Source organism: Dipodomys merriami, unplaced genomic scaffold (genome assembly GCF_024711535.1).
Source record: "Dipodomys merriami isolate MVZ:Mamm:240054 unplaced genomic scaffold, mDipMer1.0.p SCAF_2, whole genome shotgun sequence".
NCBI classification, from domain to species: domain Eukaryota; kingdom Metazoa; phylum Chordata; class Mammalia; order Rodentia; family Heteromyidae; genus Dipodomys; species Dipodomys merriami.
Genome location: NW_027203381.1, coordinates 19,588,093 through 19,602,526, shown reverse-complemented (window position 1 = coordinate 19,602,526; position 14,434 = coordinate 19,588,093). Strand labels below are relative to the sequence as shown.

At 36.4% G+C, this 14,434-nt stretch overlaps 1 protein-coding gene across 5 annotated transcripts in view; it reads right to left on the bottom strand.

Annotated features, from left to right (window-relative positions):
• Nucleotides 1-14,434, bottom strand: part of Smad2 (SMAD family member 2) — a 69,284-nt gene that overhangs the window by 45,037 nt on the left and 9,813 nt on the right. For all 5 annotated transcript variants that reach the window (XM_070029197.1, XM_070029195.1, XM_070029199.1 and 2 more), the window contains exon 2: nucleotides 764-1,049. In XM_070029197.1, coding sequence (XP_069885298.1) covers nucleotides 764-999 — 236 coding nt within the window. In that variant the 5' untranslated portion in view covers nucleotides 1,000-1,049. The remainder of the gene's footprint in view (nucleotides 1-763; nucleotides 1,050-14,434) is intronic.

The following is a 14,434-nucleotide window of genomic DNA, read 5'->3' as shown; positions in this document are numbered from 1 at the left end:
GAAATCAGCAGCCTCCTGTATAAAAATACAACAATGAAATCTACTGAAATTGTCTTAAGAAGGGGGGAAAAGGGAAAAAGGGTGAAGCTGATTAAGATACACTACAAATGTATATAGAAATACCACAATGAAACCTCCCTTGTATCACTAATGTATGCTAATAAAAAAATTAAATTTTAAACTACTTACTAACTGAAGTTTTAACCAAGGAAAAATGGCCAGTCACTACTTGTGGGTAATAAGAATTCTGAATGTTTTATTTAAACACCACTCAACCACAGAAATTAAAACAACACACAATTTGTTGTTGTTGCTGCTGCTGTTGGTCATGGGGTCTAAATGTTGGGCCTGGGCACTGTCCCTCAGCTCTTCAGCTCAAGGCTAGTGTTCTACCACTTGAACCACAGCGCCACTTCCAGCTTTTTTTTCTGCTTATGTAGTGCTGAAGAATCGAACCCAGGGCTTCATGCATGCAAGGCAAGCGCTCTACCATTGAGCCACCTTCCCAGCCCCAACAACACACAAATTTAAGCAACGAAGACAAACCTTACATTTTACTCAAACCTTACTGCTCAAGAAAATGATTTGCAAAATAAACAAGAACTAGTAAAACAGAATTAGTATGGCAGGATAAACATAATCATATTTTAGTTATCACTCACAGTTGCTGTGAAAGTAACAAAAACTCACTAACTTTCCTTCAAGTTCTTATGAGTAATTTTCCAAAGTACAGTCATCAAACTTTAGGTCTAGCCACACTTACCTTGGTATGGTAACACATTTAGTATTACAATTTTGAGTGGTGATGGCTTTCTCAAGCTCATCTAATCGTCCTGTTTTCTTTAGCTTCTTCACCAGACTTTTCACTGCTTTCTCACACCACTTCTCTTCCTGTCCATTCTGCTCTCCTCCACCTGCTCCCCCAGAGCCACCAGCTGATTTCTTCCACCCCAGCAACCTCTTCACCACTGGAGGGGTGAACGGCAAGATGGACGACATGCTCGTAACCAAAGCAGCAATCCACACTGAAACCACCTCGTGAATCTACCCTAGAAAAGACATTGAAAGGTTAAACACTAGCTTTAATATCAAATGTGATTGCAACATATTCCTAAAAGCACACGATAAAACAAGAAGCTCAGACTGTTACTTCCATCATAGACTTCCTAAAATTATCCATGAAAATGACTTTACTATTTAAACAAATTGTGAAAAGGAAACACTTTTTTCATCTATTATTATGAACACTTGGTGGATCCTGAAGTCCTAAGAATTTTATTTTTTCTGTTTCTCTGATAGCTTCTGCCTTCATTTACCTTTCTAGCAGTGCTATGTCAGACAACATATTCTGTCACTAACACTCTGAACTGTGAGCAACCTCTCTGCTACTGCTATTCCCCATCCATTCTTAGTCCCGCCAGAACCGAGGCTTTTCTTTCCTTTGCCTTCATTTTGGTAAGGTATGAGGGGAAAGAAAATACATATATTTAATCTGCTATGTTTAATGAAGGTCCCAGAACGTCCTAAGGATGCCTATAGTCTATTTATTAGAATGGGGGGGAAGGGGAGCCCAAAGGAGATCCCCTAAACTAAGTTAATTACTAATTAAATTATTAATAAAATAGTTTTCCCAAAAAATGCAAGAAAACTACATTTTGTATGGAGAGGTTTTGTGTGTGCATGTCAGTTCTGAGGCCTGAGTACTGAGCTTTGGTGCTCAAAGCTAACACTCTACCACTTGAGACATAGCTCCACTTCTGGCTTTTTAATTGGAGATCATAATCTCACGGACTTTCCTGAACAGGCTTTGAACCATGATCCTCAGACCTCAACCTCATAAGCAGCTAGGATTACAGGTGTGAGCCACCAACACACAGCAAGAATCTGCATTTTGAAGAGAAGAAATGGGGTATAGGCGAGGGAAATCAACCCAAGAGACTAGACATTTCAGTTGAAAAATGCTGAGAGGTTGGATAGTAGAAATAAAAGAAAAATTTCCACTCAGATATCCCTGTATGTTAAACTGTCAAGACTGGGGAAGAACAGAACTGCAGAAACCTTGGGCAAGTATCAGTATCAGAAAGATACCTCATTTATCACAAAAACCTTAGGCAGGATTAGAGAGCAAAATGACTTGGCAATGACCTAGTACTGATAGCTGGGCTACAGAAAAATCTCCCATGGTTCAGAAAGCTGGTGACCAAAAAGAGGGGGGTACAGGAGCAGGAGAAAGGACAAGTTTTGCTCTGATTCTCAAGACACTTTAACTAAATCAAATAAATGTTCCAAGAAAGTCCAGAATTAGGTCAACTACACTGTTACTTAGCCCCACATTCTATCAAATTAATATTAAAAAATGGGCTACTTTCTAAAAGTATTCACTTCAAGCTCTACCGTTTATACAAATGTAAGCATTCAATCAAAAAATCAGAAGATATCACTAGTAGTAAATAGTCAAAGATCAAAGATAATTCCAATCAAAGAGGGTCTAGATGTTGGATTAATCAGACTTTAAAATAACTATACTAAAAATACTAAAGGACAAGATGGCAGAGACAGATAGCATGCATAATGAATTAAGAGAATTTCATAATAAACATTAAAGCCATAAAAATATCACAAGGAAATGTTAGAAACGAAAAATACAGTACCATATAGATGTCATTAGTTTTAGTATCACAGAAATAGGCAGTGAACGTGAACACCAAACTAAAGTACCCAAATGGAAGCACAAATTCTGTGGGAAAAATTCATAATACCCAGGATTAAATGTCAATTGGGCCCATTTAAGTGTATATTCTTCTCTATTTGTGCTTATCAAAATTCTAACAAATGCACTGTATTTGTGAAACTGAGCAAGGTATGGTAATTCTGGTTCAGTGGAAGGGGGGGTCCTGAAAAGGAATAAGTATGAGTTCATAAAGAAACCCTGTCTTAACCAAAAGAAAAAAATCAGTAAGACAATGCTAAAATTCAGACACAAAAAAGTCTAGAATAATTAAGTCAATCTTGAAAAATAGAAGGAAATTAGAAGACCTACATAACCTTATAATACCAAGACTTACTAATAGCAAGGTGTAATGGCATATACCTATAAACTCAGGATTCAGGACAGTGAAGCAGAATTTCAAGTTTCAGAAAACAGCCTGGGTCACAGAGCAAGACTGTCTCTAAAGAAAATTATGAAAGAAATAAGCAGGTTCACAACTAAGAGTACAAAAGAGACATAAGAAAAAAATACTTATAGGAACAGAACCTACTGTCACATCTGAAACACAGTACTTATCCCTTGTGCTAGAGTCTAGGACAGAATGTTGGCCTTGATTCACTGACAGGGGCAATAGTGCCACCATTAGTACCTATGTAGGAAATGTGCCCCACCTGGATCCTTGAGAGATATGATTGTCAGGCTTCTTTCCTCATGACTATTAGGGAGACTGTGTTTTCCTAGGTGGATTGTAAATCCTTGTAGGGCTACTATCAAGTCTGGGGAAAGGAAAGATTCCTAACAAGCCCCTCATACTAAGGACAAATTCTTCAGCAGAGGAGCTAAGAAGATTAAGGTTCTTGGGAGTGTCTTGACTGTATCTATGAAAAGAAAAGTAAGTCTAGAAATAGAACCACATAGACACAGTCATCTCATTTTCCACTAAGGCATCGTCAGTCTACTTTCCAATAATATGGAAAATAAATAATAAACCTCATACCATATTACTATCTCATATGATTCTGAATGGGAAAATCGAAATCTTAAGCTGTTGGAGAGATATACAGAATATTTTCATGAATTTAAAACATAAAGCTCTAGCCATGAAGCAAATCTACATAAATCATCAAAATGAAAAATGTTTATTAAAAGACACAACTGAAAAATGGTAAGGCAAAGAACAGACTGGGGAAAAAATATAATGCATACATCTGACAAAGGACTACTGACTAAAATACACAAAGAACTCCTGCAAATCAACTGATACTAATGATCTCTTAGTGTATTCCTTTGTCCTCTTTTATAAAATTGCTATAACTGGGCCTTTTCTAGTTAACAAAAAACTGAGTTTTGTTTTCAGGACAAAATCTGACAGCACAAATGGTATCTGATACTTATTTGAGGCAATAACAGTATGGTTGCTTTAATAGAGCTATAAACTTACTAAAAATGAAATATTAAGCATAATCTTAATACAAAATTCTTTGGATCCTAAAAAGATCTTTTTTTTTTCTTGGTCAGTCACGGGGCCGGACCTCTTGCTCTTCAGCTCAAGACTAGTGTCCGACCACTTGAGCCACAGCACCACTTCCAGCTTTTTCTGCTTATGTGGTATTGAGGAATCGAACCTACGGCCTCATGCATACAAGGCAAGCACTCTACCACTGAGCTACCTTCCCAGCCCTAAAAAGATCATTCTTAAAATTGGTATTCCAATTGAATATACTAAGGCTTTAGCATAATTATCACGATCTAAATAATAATCACAGTCACTTCTTTAAGAAAGGGGTACAAAAACAGAAACAAAAACAAAAACACTGTGTTCTGAAGCTCAATTCAGGAGACCCCCCCCCCAAAAGTCTCCTAAGAGAAGCAATACCACAGTATACCAAGTTTCAGAATTTGACCACAGACCCCCATTAAGTGACATATGAAGTCCTTCTCAAATATCCCTGTCAACATGAGAGCCCTGCAAGTTTAGACACCAAAAATGTAAAATGAATGGACAGGGTTATGCAACTTTTTTTAGTAATGCAGCACAAATGATGGGAAAGTGACATTTGCTCAGTTAAGAGAATTGTAAGGCAATTAATAGGAACAACTAGAACCTGTCAGGAACCCCATTAAACTGTCTTCAATGGTGGCCTCTGAAATAAAACACCTAAATAAGCATGATAGTATACAAAGCTTCAACTGAGCAAAATAAAGTAAATATACAAAACACCATCAAACACATTATAATCTGCCAACTAGAAGCTAGGGACTAACAGGCAGCAAAATTATACTGGATACCTTTGGCCTCTGCTAAATTTCTACTCTGTACCACCAAGAATGTGCTAAAGAAGCCAGCTATATAATGCCATGTGACAGTCTTATCCTAGTAGAGAACATGATTAATTTAACCTTTGGAAGGGAGAGGTAACACAGAAATAAATCACAGCAGGACTGAAGTCAGAATGGAGAGACAGCATACAGGCAAAATTCAGCCTATTTTCTAAAGACAGGAAAATTTCAAGCAGCTACAAAAATACTTAGCTTACCACCAGAATATGTAGTATGGGAAACATAGTGGTTGTAAAGAAGGGGACATTTAGCCCAGTTCTGATTACAAACCTGAAGACAGAGTTAATGATCATGACAGGGTAATTCAGCTTGTTCAGAGACAGTTCACATGTTATTGACTAATTAGATGTGGGTATCTTAGGAAAAAGGAAACTTCCTAAAGTATCCAATGCAGCTACCTGCTGTATACTGACCACTATGTGAAACATGGAACAGCGGACTTGAAAGATAAAGACTACAGTGTTAGTTTTATACATACTGTTATGTAAGTATGTTGAGTTATACATACTGTTACGTAAGTATCTTGACTATGGAATGGACACAGTCAAGAGGCTGAAATGAAATACAGTAGATTCAGCAGAGTATTTATCAAGCTAGACAAAAACAAACATATCCTGAGAACAAGCAGAGGAGACAACCTCCAAGCTTGCTTCCTGAGAACTGTCCCAGTCTGCTGTGTGTATGTGTGTGTGTGTGTGTATATATATAATAATATATATACACATACATATATACGTATATATATATATATACATATATATCCTTGTGTGAAAATCTTTCTAAGTATCCATTTAAAAGTAACTATTTTTTATTGAATTATTCCATTCACAAAATTTTAGCCTAAACATGGATAAAATTTAAACTTCTGTACAATGAGCAAAAACAAGAGATGGTCAGTACCAGGAAGAATTGTGAGTAGCTTATCTGTTACACTTTTCTTAAAAGATATGTTTCTCAGGAGCCCAGATACATTCTTCGAGATCTAAAAATTCTATAAAATCTTTTTAACAGAAATAAAAACATCACCCATTTTAGGTCCTCTGAATGACCACATGACCTGGTACAGCCATGTGATTTCAGTGTCCCATGTCTTACCACATCAGTAATGATTAATGTGGAACTGGGTTAACAGTTACCTCCCTTAACCTTTCCTATCTGGAGAATCATGGTCACCTAATATCTAATTATCTGGACAATTTTTAAATTTCACAAAATAGTATTTGTCAGTAATGCTGATAATGCATTTCAGATAGTTGAACATTTATTTTAAATAACAAGTATTACATTTAGTCAGAATCTGAAATGAAAACTGAGTATAGATTGACAAAAAAAAAAGAGATGGCAACAGGTTCCTAATTAACACATGGAATTAAAAATCCTAGATTTATAAACAATTTGTTATCAAAATACAAATGAGTCATTTGGGGAACATACATGTTTCCTTCAATAGTCTGAAAGCAAACTCTTTAATAGCTTTTTTTCAACATTTGAAAGTACTGGAAACTAAGTTTAGATGCCAATTAGTTCTAACTCCAGCAATTAAGTGGTATTTATTGGATGCAGGTTTTAAAAGCACAAAGTCTTTAACTTTATAGCTAAGTAAGAAAACTTGCGAAATGGTATCTTACTAAAATTGGGATTCTAAGATTACTCATTGGAAAGTTTCAATTAAGTTGGATTATCCTGGATTTCTAGTAAATGAAGTCTTCAAGTTATTAATAATTCTATAACAATCGGACAAATAGTGTTCTTTGATGCTGTATACAACTAGAGCTTATATTCTGTACAGTCTTCAATTGTGCTGTACGTCCCTCTTATTCTTACTCTGACATAAATGTGTTGACTGTATGTGTATTACAAAAAACCTCTCCAAATGGTTGTTTCATTTTGTAATGTTGTCTTCTAGAATGTACAAACATATTTCAATTTAAAATATTTTGTAACAAAACTGCTTCTTTTTAAAGGCATCTCATTCTGCCTCCTAACCTAGAACATTTAGTGTACGTGATTACAGGACCCTCAAAACGATATGGAGCAGGTATTAGATTGACAAACCAAAGAGAATTCCGTCTATTCTTATTTTTTATATGTAGGTTTCTAATATATCAGAAATTTGCTTTTACAGGATAAGATGGTGGTTTAGCTTATTTTATCAGCAGTTTATTAAAGTTTGTTTTAATAATCCTTAATGCTACTTCTGTCATATACTGAATCCCTATTAAACAAAGATCTTAGTGTGTGAGCTTTCTCTCCTGTTCACATTCATATGTTTGTACTTAACAACAATATCACAGTTTTAATTACGAATGTTCTCTTGATATTTCCCAAGCTGAGCACCTCTCCTAGTATTTTCTTTTGTTAAATTACACACACACAACCCTACAGGAGTTTGACTGGATGTGCAATAAATTTATATTAATTTGTGGAGAACTAACACATTTGTGAGAACCAATGTCCTCATTAGGAACATGTGACGTTTCATTTATTTTGGACTCAAAATAAATAAAACTTGTGCAGCTCACACAATCTTACTGATTAACTTATTCCTCCAGGCATCTTGGTTTTTGTTGAAAATGGAATGCTATTTTCAAAAACTAAAATTGCCAGGCACTGGTGGCTCCTGCCTATGATCCTAGCTACTCAGGAGGATGATATGTGAAGACAACCGTTCAAAGCCAACCAGGGCAGATAAATCCAGTAGACTTTTAACTCCAATTGAACAGGAAAAAGGCTAGACTTGAGGCATGGTTCAAATGGCACTGAATGAAAAAGTTAAGTGAGAGCATGAGGTACTTAGTTCAAGTCCCAATACAGATCAATAAATAGAGAAAAGAAGGAGAAGGGGAGGGAAGGGGAAGAGAAGAGGAGGAAGGGAGAAAAATAGAAGGGGAGAGGGAGGAGGGGAGAGAGAGGTAGAAGATGGGAGGGGCAGGGAGAGGCAGGAGGGGAGGGAGGTTGGCAGTATTTATAGTTTTAAGGGTAGAGTGTGTATTTAGCATGCATCAATAAATCAATAGTGCCAGGTGCCAGTGGCTAACACCTGAAATCCTAGCTATTCAATTCAGGAAACTGAGATCTGAGAATGGAAGTTTAAAGCCAATGCTATCAGGGAATCAGTGAAATTCTTATGAAGAGTACCCAGGCCCTGAGTTCAAGCCCCAGGACCAGCACAAAAAAAAGGAGTATCATCAGAACCAAGAGACAAGCTGTGGAATGGGAGGAAAATCTTCATGCCATTCAAAAGATAAGAGTTCAAAAAAATTAAACAGTAATAATCCAACTAATCAATATTGCAAACTGAACACAGTTCTCAGAATATAAATAGCTAATAGAAACATGAAGAAATGTTCAACACCTTTAGCCATAAAAATCAAAACCACACCAAGATTCTATCTCACCTCAGCTGGAATGGCATCCATCAAAAATTAACAAATGCTGACAGAGATTCTGGGGAGAGTAGGAGAAGAGGGGAGAAGGAGAATGTAAACTAGTCCAACAGCTATGGAAAGCAGTATGGAAGTTCTCTGAAAAAACTAAAAACAGACCTTCCTTATAATCCTGCCATACTTCTACTGAGAACATACTTGAGAGGAAAACTGATATTTCAGAAAGGTACTTCATACCTGTTTATTTTTATTATCAGCCAAAGTAACTAGCAGATGAATAAAAATGATGTAGCATACACTTACTGTGGAATATTATACAGCCAGAAATAAAATGTTATTTGTACAAAGATAGGACATCCAATTTTTAGGCTGACCCAGGTAACAGGCCCACCCTGGGGGCAGTGGGAGGTGCTCCAGACACTGAGTCCGCCCTTGTAGCCATTCCCTTTCCTTCCTTTGCCCCTCCTCTCCCCCTTTCCCTTCCACTGCATCTCTTGCACTCCCTCACCCAACATCTTGTGCAGGCTGGCGGCATACTCTCCCCACAATAAACTCTTTTCTGCCTGAACCACGTAATGGTCTCCTTTCATTGAACCTTACAAAACTGAGCAAGACAAGCTTCACCAGATATCGTATGTTTTCATTCATATATAGAACCTAGAGCTCAAAAAATATTTTTTCATGGACATGTACATATATCTGACTGGGGTGAGATAGATACATAGCGTGGTTTTTTTTATTACATTCATGGCTAAGGATGTTGATGACAGATATATTTATATTTACCTGTTTAATTATATATATATATATATATATATATGGATAAGCACAGAACATGAGTCTAAGGGATTAGGAGAAGGAAAAAAGAAGAGAAAAAGAAAAAAAAGGATGGATTATTTTGAAAAACATCGCCAAATATATAAAAACCACAGAAGAGGTGAGAGTGAGGAAAGAGAAATAGGCTCAGCTGGAGGGTATTAGTAGGAGGGTCTCAGGCTAGTAAGTAAATGGGGACAAGTAGAGTTGAAGTAAATTGAATGTATGAAAACAGAACAACGAAACCTGTTGAAATTGTTTGGGGATGGAGGGTAGGGGAAGGGAGATTGATTAAAATGTGTGATTAAATGTAACTGAAGTCACTAATTAAACAGAACATCTTTGTCCTCCCATCCAGCTGTCAAGTGGTAACATTTAAGTGTTTAGTAAATATAAGAAACACAGCATGGTAAGTGTAATTGTTCTGTGCATACCTTTCTAATCCTATTTCATACCTGCTTGCTTCTGATTTTTACTATGATCACTTAAGTTTTGCTTCCTAGTATACCAAATAATAGTTTTGTATACTTTACAAATATATGAGCATTTAATACCATTCATTTCAATTGCTTTCATCCCTCAGCATTGTAACTACTAATGCCAATACATATATAAATCTGAACTCTTACTTCACTCTTTCAGTTGACATATAGCATACCAGGTATGGCTTTATTACAGCTCACTGTCCATTCTCCTCTTGATAACTACTTAGATTACCAGTTTACCATTCTTACATGAATAGTCATGAATAGTCTGGTATGTTGGGTTTTTTTTTCTTTTTTAACACCATGAAAGCTGTTCTGGTGCAGAAACTTTCAAACTTCTTAACCAAAAGAACCCTATAGTGAGAAAGACATTTTACACTGCAACTGAATGTACACACACAGAGACATTTCTCCATATGTTGCACTCTATTTCTCTAAATGAAAGAACTATTAGTAAGGATGAAGTCAATGTAGTGGATCCTGGGATATATCAATGAAGATAATAAAAAACAGACTTTAATTCTGCTTTTGTCACTATTTTCCACTATGGATCATCAAAAAACATTGTTAAGGAAGCCAAAACTTTACCACATATACTATATTAAAGGACAGAAATAGTACAGACTAAAAGCTCATATACAACTTTACTGACAGTACTAATTGTCTGTCAGTCTCCCTAGAGAACTATAAGCTCCTATTTTATCCACACATCAACACCTCACATGACCTAGTTCCTCTAATTTTGGCAAACAGGATGGGTACAATATAAGATGTTGTGATATTTATAATCCTGTAACAAAGGAAAAAAAGAGTATTTTCACTATTAGCAACTTTTCAGGATTCTATTCCCAAGAACCACTGCTCACATTCGCCATCCTTTTCCTTAACTCATAGCAACGATTTATTCAGTCTGGAATTCCTTTTTTCTTTAGTATTGGGGTCTGAACTCCGAACCTCGTGCTTGCAGTTACTCCACCAGTCCTGGATACTAATCACTGTCAAATATACATGTTGTGTGTATCTTCAGTCAGACAGTGACTTTTTATGGCCTCAAAAAAAAAAAAAAAAAAGAACCTCGGGGAAGGGAGGGAGGGAGGGGATGGTAGGGGGAAAACAATGGAGGGGGTAACAATGTTCAAGAGGAAGTGTACTCATTACCTCACTCATGTAACTGTAACCCTCTGCATAGTATCTTTAGAATAAAAAAATGTTAAAAAAAAAAACAACAAATAAATACCTCAATATTTTTGGGGGGGGAGGTGCCAGTTGTGGGGCTTGAACTCAGGGCCAGGGTGCTATCCCTAAGCTTTTTCACTCAAGGATAGTGTTCTACCATTTTGATCCACAGCTCTACATCTGGTTCTCTGGTGGTTAGTTGGAGATGAATCTAATGGACTTTCCTGCCCAGCCTGGCTTCAAACCATGATCCTCAAATCTAAGCCTCTTAAGTAGCTTGGATTACAGATATAAACCACCAGTGCCCAGCTTAGTATTTCACTTAATGTGATCAGATTTGCCAACTACATTAAGTATTATTTTATATACAAACTTGTATCATCTTAATAATCCACATGCTGTGATTTAAAATTCAAACCTAACATTTTAGTTTTCATTTTCAGTTTTCTAATCTATTGAGAACATTTGTTTTTAATGTGGGGGGCAGTACTGAAGTTTGAACTAAGGGACTCATAGTTAAGGTAGAGGCTCCATCTCAAATATATTCCTCCAGTCCCCTTTTGCATTCATTATTGAGATAAGGTGCTTTTAACCCAGGCCCATGCCTGAGCTGCAATCCACCTACTTTAAAAACTTCCCACTGTAGCCAGGATGACATGTGGGCACGATTACACCCAGCTATGGGAACTTTATTGCCTGAATTGGCCTGGGAACTTCAAGTTTCTGATCTTAGCCTCTTGAGAAGATGAGATTAGTTATGAACCACCATGCCTAGCTTACTTGAAACTTACTTCATGTATAATGTGAGTTATGGATCTCCCTCACCTCAATATAGATATCTAAGTATATCAGCATTGCTCACTGTAACTCCTCCCTGACAATTTATAATGCTACTTGCCTTCCTGTGTTCTTCTGTTTCCTTCCATTAATCTATATCTAAAGCAAATACCGATTGTGTCTTAACCAGTAAAGTAATATACTGTCTTGATATCTGACAAAGTAAATTCCCTTTCACCTGCTGGGATTTTAATTGGAATGAGACTGAATTTATAAATAAATGGAGGAAAACAGGCATCTTTATGATATTCTATATTCCCATAAACACAAGATTTTCTTCTTACAATTTGAATTATATGAGTCTTAAAATCTTCCCCATTAAGTCCCAAACATGTTTTTGTTTTCTCCTAGGTATTTTGTACTTTGTGATTCCATTTTAAATGCCACGTTTTAAATTTAAACTTTGTGTGATGCTGACATACAAATGCATTGACTTTCATACATCAACCCTTAAAGTAACTTTATTGAGGCATAACTTACATACAATAAAATGCACAGATGTTAAGTATGCAGTATGATGAATTCTAACAAGCATTTGTATTATATAACCACCATTCCAAGACAGCCAATTTCATCAAGAGCACCGAGAAGGTGCTTTTGTATACCTTCTCAGTCAATTCACCTCTTCTGTCCCATGCACCTCTTTTAATCTCTAAAACCAAGTTTTAGCTTACCTATTCTAGAAATTTGTATGAACAGGATTACTCTTCTGATTTAATGGTAAAAGACACTACAGAATTCTGTGAACTATATACACAAAATAAAATATTTTCTGATATCACTGAAGCATCCACTTCCAGGAGAAAGACCCCCCTCAAACATCTCTACAAAGGAAATAGAAAAACTTCAGTTTTAAATGGACTTAAACATCACAAGGAGGTAAAGCAGCATAAATTTAGAAATACTTATCCAGGTTAGATGTTAGATATAGAATGGTGGGAATTTTTATACAGGCAATAAGTTACTCTAATTTGTAATTTAGATGATACACAATGAAATATCTTGTCACCCATCCCTTGCCACCCAGTTGCCTTTCCAAAATCAGGTACTGTTAACTAATTTTTGTGTTGTCCAAATATAAGCAACTTTGCATATATTTATTACCTTTTAAGAAAATACATTTTGTAGACTGTTCCAAGTCAATACAAAATGAGTTTTTTCTAGTACTCTTTGTATTTCACCATAACTCGATTGGCAGATGTTTAGGTTATTTTTAGTCTGTGATACTTACTTCTATGCAATTACCGCCATGTCCAGCTACTGGGTACTCTCTGGTATAATCCCCCAAAGCCACTTTTTTACTACTTGGGTGCTTATGTTCTGTGTCTGTCTCTTATACATACATAAAAGAAAACTTGTCAACTATTTCCTCCAACACTTCCATGTGTTTGAAGTAGGATGAATGGGCTTAATTAATCTCTGTCTGTTCTAGCATGCTGTCTGTATCACTTTAAGAAATTTAAGCTAGTTATTGTGGTGCATACCTATAATCTGGCACTTGAGAAGCAGAGGGCAGTTAGTACCTGAGTTGCAGGTCAGCATAGGCTATGCACTAAGACCTTTCTCCCCACCCCCTCAAAAGAAAAGAAAAGAAAGGGGGGAGGGGAGGGAGAAAAAGGGGCAGACAAACGTAAGACATAAAGGAAAAGAAAGTAGTCAATAATGGCAAACACTAATGAAAGTAGGATCATCACTGAGGAAAGACCACTAAATATGGCAGTACATCTGAAGAGCAATAGGAAAAGGAATATGTTAAAAGACTGGCAAGTGCCTGCCTAATAAGTGTGAGTTCAAACAATATCACTGAATGGGGTAGAGGCCAAGACTGGCTAAATATAAATAAATACAAGTTGTAGTCTACAACAGAGGAAGTAACTGAATACAGAAAGCAAAGAGGTTGCTCTTTTAAGGGGTATGGAGGGGAAAGAAATTTCAATTATGTTTAAGTTGCAGACAAAAACAAAGTACTCTTCAATATATGTATGATTTTTATTTCAAAAGAAATTTGGAGTTCAATATTTCAACATCAAATACTTCAAATATGATAGCTACAACTTCAGAGGACACCTATAGTATCAATTCTAAAATAACTGTATTAGGTTATTGGCATCTATGTTCAAATCACACAAAGTACAAAAATGTAGCATCAATGATAATCTGTAATTGTGCCAACCGTATTGGTCAAAGAAATCATAAGTAGGACCTGTTGCAACAATGAGAAGTACAAAATGTCATGTCAAAACCAGCTTTACAATGTCGGTGTGGGGGGGGGAGGGGGGTATAATTGGGTGGGGGGAAGGGGGAGGCTGGGAAGGGAGGTGAAGGGTAAACAAAGGAGGAGGCTGCAATGCTTGGTAAGAAATGTATGCATTATCCTGCCCATGTAATTGTAGCCCCTCTGTACAGTATGTTCTCAAATAAAATTAAATTAAATTAAAAAAAAGAAAAAAAAAGAAATCATAAGTAACTAGAAAAGAGTTTAAAACAAAACACATAAAAATTGTTTTAAAAAGCTAGGCATCACCACATGCTGGTGGCTTATGCCTGTAATCCTAGCTAATCCAGAGATTGAGATCTGAGAATCAAGGTTTGAAGCCAGCAAGGGCAGGAAAGCATGTGAGTCTCCAATTAACCAGCAAAAAGCCAGAAGTAGTAGAACCTTGGCGGGAGAGGGGAAAGGAAGG